The sequence below is a fragment of the Rhinolophus hipposideros genome (genome assembly GCF_964194185.1).
Source record: "Rhinolophus hipposideros genome assembly, chromosome: 20".
In the NCBI taxonomy this organism is placed as follows: Eukaryota; Metazoa; Chordata; class Mammalia; order Chiroptera; family Rhinolophidae; genus Rhinolophus; species Rhinolophus hipposideros.
The window spans coordinates 42,105,093-42,124,582 of record NC_138066.1 but is presented as its reverse complement, the minus strand read 5'-3'; the positions used below and the strand labels follow the sequence as shown (position 1 = coordinate 42,124,582).

The window sequence follows — 19,490 nt, the reverse complement described above, 5'->3', positions numbered from 1 at the left end:
CATAACAGCTGGAATGTAGAAGGAACTTAACTGTTTGATAGATAAGTATTATTTATTAATAGTTTAAGCTTTAGAAATCTACAAGATACATTTAAGCAAAGTGGTTAACCCCCTAATAAGCCCATGTCACTAAAGCATTATTGCACATTAGGTTCATTTTTTATTACACTAAGAATACATAACAATACATTAACATAGTAAGTACCTGTAGTTCTATTCTCAGCTTAATACACCTATACAGCTAAAAGATTTTCAAGATATTAAGCCATTAATTATTGTTTACACATTAGGTTTTATATTTTTTTAAATGAAACCCAAAACTGACACACTCTCTTAACTCATGTCAATAAATTTAAATACCATGCTGATGACTATAAATACACTAAAACACTGGAACAAATACTAAACATGTCATTCTCATAACTCTTTTCTAGATGGTAAGTGCAAGCTTTTTTTTTTTTTCAGGCACTCTAGCAAATAAACCAGCTGTCTCTGTCCAAAATAACTAGGGTTCAAAAGTAAAAATGGCTTTGACTCCCCCACCTCCACGCCCTCTGACTGAACTACTACTTCTACAACAAATGTAAGTCAAAAACAACTCAAGTAATCTTTAAGAAGTCAGCCAAATTGTCTCACGGTGTCAAACTTAGCTTCACTTATTCCACCTTAAATGAACTGGTCATCAACAGAGGATTAGAGCTATTTTCTTTATACAAATATTGTTTTTATAGTATGATTCCTTGTAAATAATATGCTTTTAATAAGTGTGATAGTCTTTGAAACTGCTTCATTTTATATACATCTTGCTAGCATAAGTAGAGAAGACTGGGAGGTTACGTTATACAAAGGACACCAGAAGAAATCAGGTGCTTGAAAGCGTTAAGAAGCTGATGACAGCATTAAGCACGGCCCAGCACCACACTGTCTCTCCACTTATATGTCCACACTAGACAAGCTCCTTACACAAACTGCCTGCCACCAAATGTAACCTTCAAATGCAATATTTAAAAGTGACTTGTAGCCCAATAAACCTTTGACACTTCTGTCCCTTTAACCTCTTCAATTTCAGGTATGGGCTTTACCTTGGGGGGTGACTGCTGCAGCTTGTTGGCATTTCCTGAATGCTGCAGTCTTAGAGCCCGCGGGATAAATTCGGGTGCCAGTGGATTCAACACGTATGTCTTCTTTAGTTCTAAAGCCTCTAGCTGAGCTTTGATCTGTTCAAAAGTGATTCCATGTAGGCTATTATTTTCATGACACAGGGCAATAAACCGCTCCCAAAATTTCCTACAGAAAAGATTTAGAAGATCAGTTCACAATTTCAGTGGATGAGATCACAGAAATGAAGATAAGCAACTAAAGATCATTTCAAATTCCCTCCCCCACCCACAACTCCTCAGGTCCAATATTCACCTGACTATGATACAGATATAATCTTCCCACTAAATCACAAGACTTCAGGAGTTTGACTCTGAAATTAGAGTCATGTCTAGTATTGCAGAACATACAAACTATGCTAATTCATTTTAGCTGATCAATCACAAGTAGCATGGTCCATGTTCAACTATCCACACTAATTTAGAATGACGGTTTTTGCTATACACATACAGTAAGTAAGGATTTCAAACCTGATGATAGCTCATTTGTACTTTTGGGCATGCTTATACCTACGTGTATATATATATATGTGTGTGTATATATATATATATATATATATATATATATATATATATATACACACACACACATATATATATACACACATTATATACACATTATATACACATTATATACACATCACACACAAACATACACATACATACACACAAATTAAACTAATTTGAATTATGGAACTAAAGTAGCGTGGTGCTGGATGACTAAGAAAAGCCAACCCAGGACATAAATCTGAGCCACAAAGCAGATATTCTCCTCATGAAAATTAAGAAATAACTAGCTACTCCTATATTTTTCTCCTACATAACAAATTCTTGTCACAAGCACAAGTTATAACATTAATTGACTAAGTCAGGAATTAAATTAATTATGGAAAATACAGGAAGTTGGAATGCTCAGTTTAATGTTGATTATTCATTTCCTAATCAAATTAATAAATACTAAAGGAGAAAAATACAATCAAAACTTGCTGCAACTATATACTGTTGTCCCTTAAGTTTTGAAAATAGAGCTCCAAATATTAAATTAACACATATTACAAAAGACAACATATAAAAAGTTTAAAATTTGTAAATGACTATTATAAATATGCATACCTATCTTTAATATGAGGGTCAAATAATGTGTTATTATGCTATAAAAGATATGTGATATGGATTCTTCCTAAGTTGGTATCCTTGTGACCAGGTGGACAGCAGGTAATCAAGATGGCTTCAAGAAGCATAAATGAAAAGGTTTATATTGTAAAAGTTAGTATATGAATGGGAATTGGGTTATTAATATATCCACAAAACTTTGCAGTTTAATTTCAAACTATGTTTCTCTCACATTTGGCTTCTACTACCTTTTCTAATTTTTCAAAGATTCGTTTAAAAAATGGGTCCAGAAAAATTTCAGGCCTATATGCCAAAAACAGTAAAAGTAAAAATACTACAAAATATTATTATGTATTCCTGACAATTAGATATAAAGGCTCACAAGACAGTCATTCAGTTCTAGGAAATGTGTGTTGCTAAGAAATGTATACTAAAAGCTGCCCTTTATTTTTATTCTTAAGGACCCTTTTGAAGGAATCAAGTTTTTTTCTCAGTCTGATAGCTAAGAAAGGATTATCTTTAATATAGCACCCAGGATCTAAAATCCAAAACTTTCCCACCCTTTTAATTAAAAAGCCACACTATTCAATTGTATGAATATTTATACACACAATTCTACATGCTGTATTCAGAAGGAAGTTTTTTTGGTCTAACTGATAAACTCGGTTTCACAGAGTGGCATTTAGTATTTGTGTAAAACTTCAAGACACAGCAAAACAACAACGAGAAAATGGATTGGCTTTTACTCAGTTTTTGTTATAAATTTCCCCTTAACATATTTTCATTTCCAGCTTACAGAGCAAAAATGCTAGAACTTGCTCTATTTTCAAGCTACCCTTTTAAACTCCATACTCAGTTCCTATACTGCCCTCACTGACCCCAACCACACTGAACAAGAGTTGAAGTAACACCAAATTAAGCAGAACCTTCAAACAACTTCACACTTAACAAGACGCTAGTAGCTTGGTGACAGTCTGTCTACAAGATCCCAGGGATCTCAAAGAAGCAGGCTTTGAGCTAAAGGACACCATTTCCAAAGTAACAACACTAAACACTTACTAATCAAGTTAAACTACTTCTGAAAGTAACCTGAAATTTCCATTTTAAATCTCACTTGTCTTTTAATTACTGCACTGGTATATAACAAAATGGTCAAGAGAATGGATTCTAGAACTAGACTGCTTGGGTTTCAGTTGCGGCTTTGTCATTCATTCAAGCAGCTGTATAACTTCAGGCAAATTACTTAACCTCTCTTTGTACCTCAGTTTCCTGTGTAAAATAGGACACCAAAAGTATTATTACTATACTTTATTATTGAAAAGACTTATTTCTCACTTTTAAACTTTCAGAGAAATGTATTTTTTCCTTTAAAAATTCTTAGTTTTAAAGTTTAAAATTTTCCTTTTTCTCTCTTTTTGAAAGATTTTTCAAAGACTATTCACACTGCCCTTGAACTCCTGAATACTTGAATGAAATACGATGCATGGCCTTATGAGGCATTTCTGAACTCGTAACTGGAAGATCAGTTGAAAATTTCAACTACACTCAAAATGAAGGGAAGAATTCACCACCATCCTTATTTAAAGGCTTCAACAATTCTCAGCCCCCTTCCTAAAACATTACTATTATTAATAATTTTTTCTAGTAACGTTGATTAGAGAACACAAGTGTAGCTTTACATTGTAATATAAGTATTTCAAAGGACAGAACCTTACTTTTAATCAGTGCACAAACACAAAATTTGCTTTTAAAACTTTGAAAAATTTGCTGATAAAACATTGAAAAAGCACTTGATGTCCTTAGGTTAGAGATATATAGAGAGAGAACAGAGGAGGAAATGTATACATATGCATATACACACATCTCTACACATATGTGAAAGAAGTTTATATCTCACTGAGTAAATGGAATTTGCTTACAAAGAAATTCAGTGAAAAGGTAGACCTTCTCCAAACACAATGGTTTGGAGAAATGTATTCTCCCCTCTTCGCCTTTCCCCATTCAGTTCAGATTTATCCAATATTCATCACTTTCTGGAAAAGGCAGGGTAACCCAGTGAGAAGAGCTTAGATTTTAAAGTCAATCTGGCATCTGTTTCAGTGAACTACTTAATAGCTATGTGACCTTGGTCAGTAATTTCAACTCTCTGAATCAGGCCCATTTAAAATGCAAATAAAATACCCACATTGCAGGGTTGTTGGGATGACTGAATGAGGCAAAGTGTGCAAAACTCTTAACCTAGCACCTGGCACAGAGAATGCTGTCACTAAACAGTAGCTACTATATTATAGTTGTTGGTTTGGTGAGTAGGGGAGGGAGAATTCACTACATTCATTTCAGGTTAACAGAAAAATTCTATTTAAAAATACTTTACAACAAAGAATAATATATAACTGATTGCCTTCTAAATGGTATAATATACCCAGTAATTATTCCTTGAAAATTTGATCAATATTTGAAAATAACATTTTTGGGGTACATACTAAAGGGGGGGGGGGGTCCTGATTAACTCCAACTACAAAATATTCACTCCATTATTATAGTACCTAAGAATCACATTATGTCCTCCAGGTTTACTTGTATTATAGATTCAATTAATTTCTAATGAATTTCGAAACATTAAAGCATAAATATCTGTATGCTTCAACTATCAGCTTTTGGGTTGGAACCGTGATTAAATTGCCCAAATAATACAGATGATCAATATTCCCGTTCAGCCATGGGTCACATCACTCTTTCTTTCCTACACAACATATTTATCTGAAAATGCTTTGCTTAGCTTGTAACTTAATCTGAAGTCCTTGACATACTCCAGCTCAGTAGTAAGAAATAAGCAACCAGTGGCGCTGACTTCCAGTTAAAAATTGGCCCTGGATAATTCTGACAGCATGGTCTCACGAAGAATCATCCACTTGTAAGCTCTGAGAAAGTAATGGTCTATGTCAGAGAGGAGTGAAGAAGGCTGACCTCCTGCAATTGACAGTATAACTAACGTGACTTTACAGGAAAGGGGAAGGATTTTTAAACACCATTCATGCTGGTAAATGCCTGGAGTTATTTATGAGGAGAGTCTGAAACTAACGTGGCTCAAGATTATTGTTATAACTATTTATCCCAACAGTTTCAAGTCGCTTGTTATACATGTCGTCTTATTTTACACGCCTGCTTTAATGTATTAAACGGTAATCAAACTGTATGTGTTCTCACACTGATGACATGATAAAAACAAAAATGGTAAAATATCACAGCACTATTCTAACCGAATATACTGTCAATGAATAGTAAAGAAACTAAAATAAAATTCTCAGGAGGGAGGCCAAATTAATATACTTAGTTTTATTCATTTGTAACTTGAAATTAACATATTCTTTCCCAAATTTTTGTCATTAGTGGCTAAAAATGAATGGAAATCTATTTTTAAAATATGAAATTAAAGGTATTTCACAACAGAATTGTTTAGCTATACACAAATAAGTCATAAATCTTTCAAGTTTGGAGTGTTTTTTAAGGTTATTTTTCATAATGTAACTTACAAATTAAAACTCCACTTGATTATTTACACTGAGAAGCCTTGAGAGAAAATGAGTGGAGGAAATTCATCAAAAACAATAATGAAGGAAGTAAAATGAAGTATCAATATAAAATGTAGTTTCTATCAAAGATACACACAAACACAAAACCATCTCAGGATCCTTACGTTGGTTATTCCCTCTTCCTGGAGCACTTCTACCCCAGGTATCTGTATAGCTCACTCCCTCACCTCAATGTCACCTTTTCGATGAGGTCTACTATGTACAATCACCAATCGGCCAACCCCACCCCATCACTCCTAATTCCCCTTAATGTTCTAGTTCTTTTCCATTGAACTAACCATGTAAAATACTACATAGTAATCTTGTTTTGTTTATTGTCAGTCTCTTTCTCTTCCCCAATAAAATGCAAGCCCCACAAAGGCAGGGATTTTGCCTTTTTTGCTTACTGATGTATCTATCCTTAGTGGCTAGAAGAGTGCTTAGGACATAGTGGGCACTCAGGAAATATCTGCTGAATGATGACTGAATGAATGAATACACAATTATGTATATACTGTGTTTCCCCGAAAATAAGACCTGGTCTTATACTAAGGTTTGCTCCAAAATACGCATTAGGGCTTATGTTCAGGGCATGTCCTCCTGAAAAATCATGCTAGGGCTTATTTTCCAGTTAGGTCTTATTTTCGGGGAAACAGGGTATAATAGACTCAAAGCAATCTATTTTTGTGTTCCTACTGCAGATCAAGTAAAACTACACCTGATTTTAACTAGTCAAGAGGTCATATAAATAAATGTACACATAGGGATGCAAATTTACTCTCCCTTGCCCCCTTTAATGTCTCAATCAATAACACATAATTACCTGCATCTTCCAATAGAGCACAGAGCAATGGGATCGCCCACCACGGCAACCAGGGATTGTGCTCTTGTGATGGCAGTATTGAGAAGTTTGTAGTTAGATAAGAAACCATAATCTAAGTCCTCTGTGGAATCTTCCAGCAGTTGCTCTTTCTTCTTAATTGGTGTCTGTTTATGTTTACAAGTATGCCTTGTACGTACTGTGCTAAGAAACAAAACTCTGAATTGCTTTCCTATTAAAAAAATAAAAAATGAAACACTCAAGATTGTTATTCTGAACCACTGATATGATAAAAAGCATTTCATTTTTTTTAAACGTTATTGCTAAATATCAGGTATTGGCGGGAATGTGGAGAAACTGGAACTCATGTACTGCAGGTGGGAATATAAAATGGTATATAAAAAACTATGAAAAACAGTATGGCAGTTCCTTAAAAAATTAAACATAGAATTAACATATGATCCTACAATTCCACTTCAGGGAATATACCCAAAAGAACTGAAAGCAGGGACTCAAACAGATATTTGTATACCTGTGTCATAGCAGCATTATTCACAACAGCCAAAAGGAGAAAGCAACCCAAGTGTCCATCAAAAAGATGAACAAAATGTGGTATATATATATAATAAAATATTATTCAGCCTTATAAAAGAAATTCTGACAAATGCTACAACCTGGGTAAATCTTGAATATTGTGCTAAATGAAATAAACCAGTCACAAAAGGACAGATAACGTATTACTGCACTTATATGGTGTCCCTAAAGTGGTCAAATTCATACACAGAAAGTACAACAGCGGTTGCCAGGGGCTGGGGAAGGTGGAAAGGGGAGTTATAGTTTAATGGGTACAGAGTTTCAATTTTACAAAATGAAAAGAGCTCTGGAGATGGACGGTGGTGATGGTTATGCAACAATGTGAATGTACTTAATGCCACTGAACTGTTGCATTTTACGTGTTTATGAACACATAAAAAATGGTTAAATGGTAAATTTGATTAAATTTTTAAAAAATATTATTGCTGGACCCAACCTTAGTGATTATCTATACATTCAATACAAGGACCTTCCTTGCAGCAGGGTCATCTAGCCTCTCACTGACCAAAACAGGCACCGCTGATTGCGTAAGAAAGCCTGTACATCACTTTTTAATGCTCTTTCTTACAGTAACACATCTATTCCCACATTCTATGGCAGGTCTCCAAATATTTGAATACAGTGGTAATGTGAGCCTTTAGTTTTCCTCTTCTGTAGGCCAAATAATCCTAGCTCTTTCAACCATTCCTGACTCCCACGTGGCAGTATCGAAACCATTAACTATCCTAGATCTCCTTTGGATGCTTCCTAGTTTACTAGTCATATTCCTTCTACAATGCACACCCAAATTCTGAGTGATCTGGACAACACATGGTCTAGTGGAGCCATTTGGTCCCCATGATTTAGAAATTGTTTAGTCTTACTATTGTTATCCCCATGAAACCTAAGATTGTATTGGCTTTTGCTAGCATTCACATTGTAGTGTTGCTTCATATATTTAAAAGCACCGATTTTATAGCAACTAATTACATGAAGACAATTTAAAAGATTTGCTGGTAACTATTCACTTAGGAAAGGCTATAGATGAAAAACAAGTTGTGCCTTTAAAAATGCATTTAAATAGAACTTGCTTGACAAGATTTTTAAAAATCTTTATGAACCAGTTAGTCCTCAGATGGAGTACAACAGTAGGTGCTATATGCTCCGGTGATTGTAACGACAGCACACAGATAATGTATGTGGCACTTACACAATTACAGTCATTAAAAATTCATTTGTTTACATTTCTTTTTATATTTGGATATAAAAATTCAATGAACATGTAAATGAGCTCAACCTTTAATTGCCAAATTTGGCATTAAAGAGTTTGGTATGCAATAAGTACACTATTTATCCAGGAAAGAGAATTTGAGAATTAAAAATCAAATGTGCACCCACATTAAGACTGTAACTTAGTTCTTAGTTCATTTCAATTAATACTCACCTTGAACATTTAGCACTCTTTCTACATTAACATCAGATAATCTCTTTTTCCGAAGTTCAGCACGTATCCTAAACACTTGATCAGCATACGGGGTCACCACACCAATACTGCCATCATCTAACTTCCCCCACGCTACTGGCCACTTCCTTCTTAACTCTTCCACACGTTCCACCACTTCAAATACCTTTAAACAAACACACATATACATATTAAAGTTATACAAGTGTTGAGTGAAAAGAACATGGTAACTGAAATAGAGGTATAAAGGATCCACTTTTAGTAAATGTCATAAAAATTACCTCTAAATATGAATTTATGAACACAGTAAGAATAAAAACTTTTTCTTTACGTTCCAAACAGCAAAATTCTACGATAATACACCCAGTGAAAACATGAAAATCAGAGACAATGTGATTGGTGATTGGCCCCCACCCTTTACCCAGCCCCCATTCTTAAATGGGGACAGGTTCAAGTTCCTGTGTGGGACAAAGGGCAGCGACAGGGCCATAAAACTGGCACCCCCATCTAGGAAACAGGGAAGCAAGTCCAACATTCCCAATATTTCTCAGTCCACTCTCTCCAGATCGAGCCAATGAAACTAACCAACAAACTAGAAGATTCCTAGAGTCAGTGTCACTACTGAGTCTCAGCAGTACAAGGCCTACCACTGCCCCTCCCCCACTGGCATAACTAAGCAGAGCAGCCAACAGCTGGCACTGGCACCAACAAACCCCTGCTGGGAACAGGACAGATTTGAACTGGAGAGACAGGCTGTCAGAAGTCACTGCCTCCCAGAGGTACAAGTTCACCAAAGCCATTTCATGAACCTTGCACTAAAGTGAAGCCATCTTTTACCCAACGGAATGTTTAGATACCATTTACTGAGCTTTCGGTGCAGTTTAATCTATTTTAATTCAATGACTAGATCAAATAGTGTTAATGCTTAGCACGGTGGGAAATACAATGATTAATAAAACATGTCCCTTGCCTGCTAAAAGATTACTGTATATTTAGAAAACAAATTCCTAATAAAAAAATACATAAGGGAAGCTCAAAAAAGGGTCAGGCTAGAGCCTAGAGAGGAAGGAGATTTTTAATGTTTTTAATATATTATTTTTTTACTATTTGTTAATAATATATGCTTAAGTTTACATTAAATATACTTAATAAAATTTGAGTTTTTATTCCTTTCAAGAACTTGAGGATTACTGGCTAGGATGCAGATCCCACTTCCACATACAAATCCAACGAATGACAGAAGCACAGACTATAGTCGCCCTATTGTTATGACTATAACAGCAAGTGTATCAAATACACAGGCTGCGCAAGGATTCGGAAGAGCAAAGAGAACTGAAGGCATGGCGCTCTCACTATGAGGAACCAGAAAGGCAGGTCTGAATCTACTATAATAAGGAGTAAGACAAAGCTGTCTGGACCTATTTGATTAGATATGGGGGTAGGTGAAAGCTGGGGAGACACCTCTGTTGCTCCCCCACACAAAGAGGTCCTACTACTAAGCAACACATAACCATCTCTCTCTGTCATCCCTCTGTTCACTCCCTTATATTCTAGGCAGATAAAACTGTAGTCAAAATACACAGACTTGGAATGGTGGTATACAGAGCCTGGGGAAAACTCTCCCAGACAGATATCTAATAAGCTGGTCAAAATTAGCAGGCAATCACTCAAAGTCTTTGGAGGCTGATCAAAGAGCTTGTAAGAAATTGAGAAGCATTTACTGTATTCAACAAAATCTAAAGACATTCAGTGAGAAGAGTGGGAGGCTGGGACATTCAAACTAGGGACTGTACTATCCCCCCACCGCTCTGCCTTAGGACTGTTTCAGCAGCTGAGGGGCAGTTAGTTCCCATCTCCCCCGGCTCCCTGGGGTGCAAGAACTATTCCAGGAGGTTTGGGCTGCTGGTGAATATCAGCGCTCCCATTTCCCACGGCTCTGTACTGAAGAAGGCCTATACTGAGCAGTGAGCAGCAGTCGTCTGGTGCCTACTTCCCTATCCGCGTCTCCTGTTATGTCGGGAGGATCTGAGTGGGACCACGGGGGAAGGGAGCAGTCTCCCTTTCCCGCACAGGCTGTTCTGCAGGGGAGCTGATGCAGTGAGCTCGGCAGCAGAGTACCAATTGGCATCTCCCCCAGCTTCCTAGGACGGAAGACCTATTCTGGGTAGGCTCAGCAGCCAGTGAATACCGGCAGATCCCAACCTCCCCAGCTCTGGGTTGCAGAAGACCTACACACTCGGTGGTGGGAGCAGCTGCATGGTAGCACCTGGAGGGCAGCACAGATTCCACACACACATAACCCCCACGGAGCTCTTGCTCCATAGGGGTGATGTGAGTGTACAGCCAGTGAACAGCCAGTTCCACAGCCTCCCACGGCAACCGCTCCCTAAGTTCTGTCCAGGAGAAGGTCAGGGTAAGCCTCACCACCTGGCGACACTACTCTGCCTCTGTCAAGGGGCCCATTCCAATTGGATCACAATGTGGAGCAATCAGTGCCTCAGGGAGATGAAAAGGAAAATAACTGCAATGAAAATTCACTGGAGGGCCTCCACAGCAGATCTGAAACTAGGAACAAATCAGCCCACGTGAAGATAGAGATTATGCAACCTGAAGAAGAAAGAGCAAAACAAGAGCCTGAGACAAATGTGAAACACCATTAAGCTCACCAACATACACATAATGGGAGAGCCAGAAGAAAAGACAGAAAGGAGCGAAAAATATTCAAGCAAATAATGACTAAAATTTTTCCAAATCTGATGAAAAACATTAATCTACACATCGAGCTCAGTGAAGTTCAAGTAAGATAACTGCAAGGAGACCCACACCCGTTATAGTGAACGTGCTGGAGTCAAAGACAAAAACAAAATCTTGAAAACAGCAAGATAAAAACAACGTATCCCTTATGAAGGAACTCCAGTAAGATTAACAGATGACTTCTCAACAGAAACACTGAAGGCAATAAAGTAGCAGGAAAGCATATTTCAACATACTGAAAGAAATAACTCAACCAATAATCTAACCTCCAGCAAAACTATCTTTTAAAAAATGAAGGCAAAAAAAAAAAAAAAATGAAGGCAAAATAAAAACATTCCCAGACAAACAAAAACTAAAAGAATTCCTTACTAGCAGACACGCCCTAAAATAAATACTAAATAAAGGAAGTTCTTTAGGTTGTAGGCAAGTGACACCAGACAGTAATTCAAACCCTCACAAACAATGCACACGGCTAAAGGCAATTATGTGGTTAATTATAAAAGGCAGCATAACAGTATATGTTGTCTCCTTTCTCCTCTCAACTGATTTAAATAGCATTGCGTAAAAAAAAAATACATAATTGTATTGTTAGGCTACAACATATAGACATGTAATATATTTGACAATGAGAGCACAAAGGAGGTGAATGAAACTGACACCAGATGGTAACTCGAATCCACAGAAAGAAGGGAAGAGAAACAGAATAGGAAATAAGGTTAATACAGCAAACTCTATAAAAATATGTACTTGCCCCGCCCCCCGTTCTTCTCTCAGAATCCTTAAAAGGCATAAAATTACATAACTATAACAAAGTACTATTGAGTTGTAATTTACAGGTATAATGTGAAAAACAATAATAGCACAAAAAAGGGAAAGAGAGAATAGAGAAATGTAGGAATAAAGTTTCCATATGTCATTAGAATTAGTTTACATCTGAAGTTGATTCTAGTAAGTTAAGATGTATACTGTAAGCCCTAAAGAAACCACTAAGAAAACTCAAAAAATATGGTTAATAATTTAAGAAATTAAAACGTGACACTAGAAAAATGCACTTAATGCAAACAGTGGTAGAAAAGGAGAAACAAAGTAAAAAAACACAAGACACATAACAAAAAGCAAAGGCAGAGTAAATCCAACCATTACCAATACCAGCATAAAATGTGACTGAATTAAAACATTCAAACAAAAGGCAGTTATTTTCAGACTAAATTTAAAACAAAAAACAAAAACATGACGCAATGGCATGAATGGCATGGTCTAAAGTAGATATACTTTAGATTCAAAGGTACATGTGAGATGAAAGTAATAGGATGGAAAATACACCATGTGAACAATAACCATAAGTTAGCTGAGTGGCTATACTATCAGACAAATGGCTTCAAAACCAAAAAAAATGTTACCAGAGATAAAGAGGGACATTTTATAACAAGGTCAATCCGCCAGTACGATATAACAATTATAAATACATATGAAAACTAACTAGAATCCCAGTATATACAAGGCAAAAACCATGTTTTTTTTTCTACACCACAGATTCCATCAAACCTGATGGATTCATTTTTTATATCTGTACAATTTTGTTTGCCTCTCACTTACACTATCTTATAGTTATTTGTTTCCATAGCTCCTCTCTTCAGACTGAATTTCTCAAGGTTAAGAATCATGTCTTGGTGTTTAGTATTTAAATTCTGCTTTTCTTTCCCCCAACTTGGCATTATATTGAGACCATTTCATTTTTGTGGGATACGAGTTCAGTCAGAATCAAGAAAAACAAACAGATGATCTTTCTCACTGTCTTTCATTCTATCATTTTAAGCATGTGAAAGAAGACACAAGTTCAAGCAATACACAACACGTCACATAAAACTGAAAACCATTTTCCCTGAAGGACAATTATACAGAGCAAAACTGCTATTAGTATTCAGCTCCAGGTTCTTTAATTTTGCTTTTAATTTCATCCTCTATTTTAAGCTCCTTGTGTGATGGTAAGTCTGTAAGACTATATTATTTTCATTACAATGAAATCTAACCCAGTCTCAAATCTCATAATGTCCTCCGAAATTTTCATCGGAACTTTTATAAAAGAAGAAATCTCATTTTTCCCCTATTGATGTAACTGGCGCCACTTGCTCTAGAACACAAATTAGATATAAGTTTCACCTATAAATGATCTACCCTCAAGAAAAGTCCAGGACTTCTAAAAACATTTCACTGTCCAAACATGCCTATTCAAAACTTGGAAAATCTTGTCTATAAACCCAAGACCTTCTACTCCTGCCCAAACAATACTGATAGCCCCTTTATCAGCTCCACTGAACAAGCATCAGCTTTTGCCCCTGTGGGAAGAGCACCTGGCACAATACTCGCATGTCTCCCAGATTTTGACTGCAGTAACTCACGGGGCTGAAGAGAGCGACTGACCAACCAAGCTATTGCAGTGAAGTTTAAGGTGACTTCAAATTTCTCTCAAGTTACATGTCTGATATTTAAAGGTCACACAAATCTTAACTTTGTGTTTTTTTTAATATGAAAAATATTTCTTCCCCCAAACCCCCAATTTTTGAGTAAAATTGACAATCCAGGAAGATGCACCTTATTCGTCCTATAGCTTGTAGGTTTCCTGGGAAACACGCCTTGTCACCATGAAGAAACAAGTAGCCGAGGCTGCAAAGCTCAGCCTCTGGCCAACATCAACTCTGCCTCAAGATCAAAGTTAGGGCTCAGCTCTGATCCCTGGGGTCGCAGCAAGACCGCCAAGCCCTCTGGATTTAAGGCTTGCCTCTGCCTGTCAGCACTGTCACCCGTACCATGGCTGGTTTCCTAGTTTCCAGGCCAGTGGTTTCCAACCTGAGTGTAACAGTCAGGAGACCCTAAAGTATTTGTCAGTATTTCAAACATTTAAAGAAAAGTTTACCTTTTAAAATTAAATGGCACAGACTAACTAAAATGTCAAAGTTTCTTTGCTTTTGGCTAGGATTTTATCAAGTGGGTACTATTGATTTTCTTGTACTGACTTCTAACTACAAGCCTCTGATCAATTTTTAAAAGGAAAGATGATTTACTTACATAATAAAAGCCATCTCTTCGAAAATAAAACGAGCAAAGCATGGGACTCAAGAACAAAGGAAGATGGACATCGCAGATCCAGAACCATTCCTCTAGTGACCACCCATGCACACACCACCCCCCTCTGGTTTCCTGAAGTCCAAATCTCCTCTCACTGTGATGTCCAGAACTTAAACAAAGGTTCTCTGGCTGGCCCTTCAAGACATCACCAGGTTTCTGTCTGCTGCCAGGCCTGACACCTCATTTGAGGATGCACTATAAAATGTAATCATCGTCTGTTAGATGGCAGACAGAAATAATCGTTATGAAAATAATATTGGCTTTTCTTTTTAATGGAGCCATATATTTTGTCTTTTATCATAATACAAAATGTAAAATCAAAGTCCCACAGGAAATTCATCTTAATAAATCAATGTTATATGAGAAAGAATAAACTTTCCATACTATTTTCATGTAAATGAAGTCAACACACAATATGATGCCAACTCAAACCTGTAAATAAATGCTCAATAAGGTCAGACTGTGTGACTCTGAAATGTTAACAATTTGTAAAAGAACTAAGGTACCTCTGCATTATTATAAAAAGCTGTGCTATTTTTTTCTTGCACATCTTCCCCTCGTGCTGTAAAGAAAGTTAGTGGGTAGAAATCTTTGTGTGCTGGTTGCTTTCCACTGGCCATCAGTTTGCCCTCGTAGAAGAGCTCGGAGGTGTAACTGTAGAAAAAGATCAAAATAAATAAATAAAGAGTAATTTGGCATTAAAATTAAATTCACCCATAAGAAAAAAGAATATTAGTCAATCCTAAAACTGTTGCCTTCTGTCCATGATTAATTTTAAGCCAAACATCTAATACCAAGGAGGCCAAGATTTTCTCCAAAATTAACTACAGCATTAGCAACCGAGTAGGTGCCTGGTATACCATTGCTAAAGACAGGGATTTAGGTGAGGTACGAAGCCAGAATACAGAAAGGCAGAAATGAAGACAATTCAGTACGAGATGAGAATCTTGCTCTACGACGAAATAAGCTGGCAAGTGTATTTTCTTGATTAATACACACTTTTATTTGTGTGGATCATACACAAACACAGGGACATACAGGCATTGAAACAACACACATAAGGGAAGGACATTCAAATCTCCAACTGTAAAATGAATACTCGTTACTGATGGAGGTGCTCGTTAGCACTGGGTTCATCGGTGACTCCAGCAAATGACTGGCAACAATAAAAAAGGAATCCTATTTTGAGGTATCAGTAAAAGCCATAGTTAAATCTATCATTTAATATGTATCCTATTGCTTTCAGAGAAACCTAAAGATGGTTTTCACATGACTGACATAATCAACATTATTAAATTATACTAAACTTTAAAAAATTGTAAGTTTTTGGTGGGAGTAGCAACTGGAAAGGAGCACAAGGGCTTTTAAGAATGCTGGTAATATTCTGTTTCTTGGTCTGGATGCCAGTAACATGGGTGTGTGTGGGTCATGACTATTCATTGAGCTGTCACTCATGGTATTTTCACTTTTATGGATACACACTATACTTAATAAAAACCTTTAAAAATTGTATTACTAAGTTTCATGGTTTTCCTTCCTTTCTTTCTTTGAAAACAGACTCCTTTCTATAACACAGCAAGACACAAAAAGCAAACCACTGTGCAGTGTGTCAATATATTTGTATATTACATCACGTAGCTTTACATATATATTGTATATTCAGTCACAGAAAAATATGCCACAGCCAGTGGAACCTAAAGTTTTAGTTTCCAGAATTGCCTATTTTGTGAAAAATCACAGCTCCGGCTTTTGAAGTGTTCTTTTACAGACATAAAATTAAACATAATTTGCGACTCTAGGGACGCCGTATAACTGCTTGAAATAACCTGTCCCTGGTAACAGTGCTATTGAGTTCCTTCCCACCAGACCACAGGAAGTGTGATACAGAGAGGGTAGTTCACACCTACTTGATGATAGCTTCATGGGAGCGGTAGTTCTCACACAGGAGGATCCTACATGGAAACTCGGCAGGATAATGCTCATAGAGTCGATCAAGTAATGAAACATGAAGGTTTCTCTCCCTGGCAAACTCGCTGTAAACAAAAGGACTGAGCTGTAACAGACAAACATACAGAGAAAATTTAACTAAATATACAAATAGTATTTTTTTAATGTACTTATTTACAAATTCTCTATGCTAAAACTTCTGATGTACTAAATCTCAACATGTTGAACACTGAAATAAGCAAATCAAAAATATTTTCTATGAACAATTTTACTACTATAAAGAACAAGGCTAAAATTTCTAACTTCTCATTTCAAAATACCCACAATGACCTAGAGTTTTTACACATAGGTTAATAAAGGGCTCTTCCAACATAATAATAAATAACTATTACTTCAGTAATTTCAGAAATGTAACCCATTGTATCATTGGGAGAGTCAATCAGTTATTTCACTAAAATTGATCGACTATTTAAAATAGTGAGCTGGTAGGACATTTAGCTTATGAATAAAATGTTTTTAATAATTAGCAAAATAACCTCCTTTATCTCATAAGGTATAAGGAGCCTTTCTTGGTTATATCTTTGACTGCTAAAAAATAAAATTAACCGACTCTTGACAAAGAAACACAACCAGTATTTGTTCCTCTACATTCAACTCTTTCTTGGATGTCTTGACAGCTACAGTATTATATAGGTTCAAGCTTAATCAACTATAGCAGAAGAGATATGTAAAACAGATATTTTAATAGAAAAATTATATTTCTCTTTCATATATAGGTATACAAATGCATCAGATATGTTCTTTGAGACTCTAACCATTATATTTAATTAAGGATGTTGTTTCTTATGTGAAAAATAGTGAAAAATTAACCCTTCAGGAAAACAAATGTTGGAACAGGAATTAGGGAATTGTAGGAAAGATCATTTAAATTTGCTTTACAAAGGAAAGTAAGAATCAAACAGACTATAGAGAACTAAACTTCAAACATTAATAAACATGAAAATTATAGACTTGTTCATTCCATTTTCTATCCAAAGAAGGGAAAAAAGAGGTGAGATAGTAATTTTTCTTCAGAAATACCAGTATTTTTCATTACTAGTACAGAAATATTTAAACGACTTAAATTGTAATACATGGCACAACTTCATAGGATGTTTTAGAAAACAGAATATTAAACATCAAAATATAATTCACAATTCCTTTTGGTGCAATGGCTCAGAAGGTGCTCACCTGCATGTGGTCACCAGCCAAGACGACCCGGGTGTTTTTAGTTGCTAATGCTAGGGGCATAATGGTTTCACACTCCATGGCCTGAGCGGCTTCATCTAATAGAATGTGCGTAAAAAAGCCTACAAAGTACAGTATAAACACAGAAAAGCACATTACAGCAACAATAAAGGTAGGGTTTTCTTTTTTCTTTTCTGCTAAGGAAAGAGCTTAGTGTGCTAATTTAGGAGTTGTGAGTACTTTTAATGCCAATCCTCAATTTGGAAAACTGTCAATGTAAACCATTATTTAAAAAGTAGAGGTTAAAAGGAATAACTATTTTACTCAATTATAGATACATAAATGACATCTGGTGCTAAAGGCTCCAAGACTAACAGTTCAATCGGTATATTTAAAAATACGCATTTTAAAGGTACAAGATAGTGGCTTTTCACCAAAAAGAAGGGCTGGCAACTAGATATTGATGGGCCCAAAGTCCTTTCACTATTTATTTGGTAAAACACCAAAAATAAAACAGTGGTACTTTACAAATAACTTTAACCTAAACATGGACATTAGACATTAAAATAAAATAAAAAAATCATACCCAAAATCTAATATAAAGGAGAAATTTCTGATCTAACTTTGAAATCAAAGGTTATCTAGTAGTATCGAATTCACTAATTTGATCATTTAGGTTTATGGTGTTGTGGGTGTGTGAGATTTTTTTTTTTTTTAAGTCTAAGACCCTACCCTGGCTGAAAAACCACCACCAGTCTGCAAAAAACAAAAACCGGGGGAGGGGAGGCTACTAACAGATGTCCAAAATGTACATTAAAAAGTGACTACTAACATGTCAAAAATGCACATTATCGAATGTCCCACAGAGGACATTCTGTGTCCTACAGTAGGAGACATCCCATGTCCTGGTTGCTGCTGCCACTCACACTGGGGCAAAAGAATCTGTACAGAAAGGAGGTGAAGTCCCTTTGCCCCCAAAAGGGGGGAAGAGGCAAAACTCTCCTTGCTGTCTCAATGTGGAGAAGGAAATAGGTGTCCCCTGCTGCCAACTTACTGAAGGTGGGGGGCCCTCTTTTTACTAACAATAGCAAAGAACAGCCGCGGAGTTTCTCAACACAAGGATGAGTTATAAAACTCTGAATTAACCAGCCTACTGAGAGGTGGCGCAAGAACCTAATCTCTATTTCTATCGTTATTTCCACAAATATCCACAAGTTCCAGACAATCAGTTTATACTACATTCTGGTGCAACTTGTTTTCAGGTTGGAACTTTCTAAATCTAACTGGCTGGCAATAACCCTCATCATCATCCATCCAAACGAGTGGCTATGGTTGACAATACAAGTATTAATAACTGTTTTCTGTTTACAGACAGGGGCCCAAGCATGAAATGGACACATGTATTTTTCTCCCTGTTGCGGAGAATTTGTGGTTCTTGTGCTACAAGACTAATTAAGATGATTATGTAAACATAGGATTAAATTGGGGGGGAAACTGTGATTAGCGGAAAAAATCTACTGTTTTCATTGATAATGTTTTAATTAAATAGAGCTAATCTATTTAATTAGAATCAAGAACTGGATAAATCGTCAAGTTGTTATAGCTACTGCTTAAGCTAGTAAAAGGTACCTTGAATTAATCAAACTGATTTAGCCTGAGCCTTGGTTTTCTTATCTGTAAAATAACCCTACATAGGGTTGGTATGAGAATTAAATGAAATAAAGTATAAGCAACGCCCA

At 36.2% G+C, this 19,490-nt stretch overlaps 1 protein-coding gene across 10 annotated transcripts in view; it reads right to left on the bottom strand.

The window, feature by feature from the left end:
- HELZ (helicase with zinc finger) overlaps positions 1-19,490 on the bottom strand; it is a 137,470-nt gene that overhangs the window by 42,301 nt on the left and 75,679 nt on the right. For all 10 annotated transcript variants that reach the window (XM_081027344.1, XM_081027339.1, XM_081027341.1 and 7 more), the window contains 6 exons: positions 17,755-17,873; positions 16,485-16,630; positions 15,084-15,231; positions 8,680-8,863; positions 6,666-6,894; positions 1,083-1,287 (listed from right to left, as the gene is read on the bottom strand). In XM_081027344.1, coding sequence (XP_080883470.1) covers positions 1,083-1,287; positions 6,666-6,894; positions 8,680-8,863; positions 15,084-15,231; positions 16,485-16,630; positions 17,755-17,873 — 1,031 coding nt within the window. The remainder of the gene's footprint in view (positions 1-1,082; positions 1,288-6,665; positions 6,895-8,679; positions 8,864-15,083; positions 15,232-16,484; positions 16,631-17,754; positions 17,874-19,490) is intronic.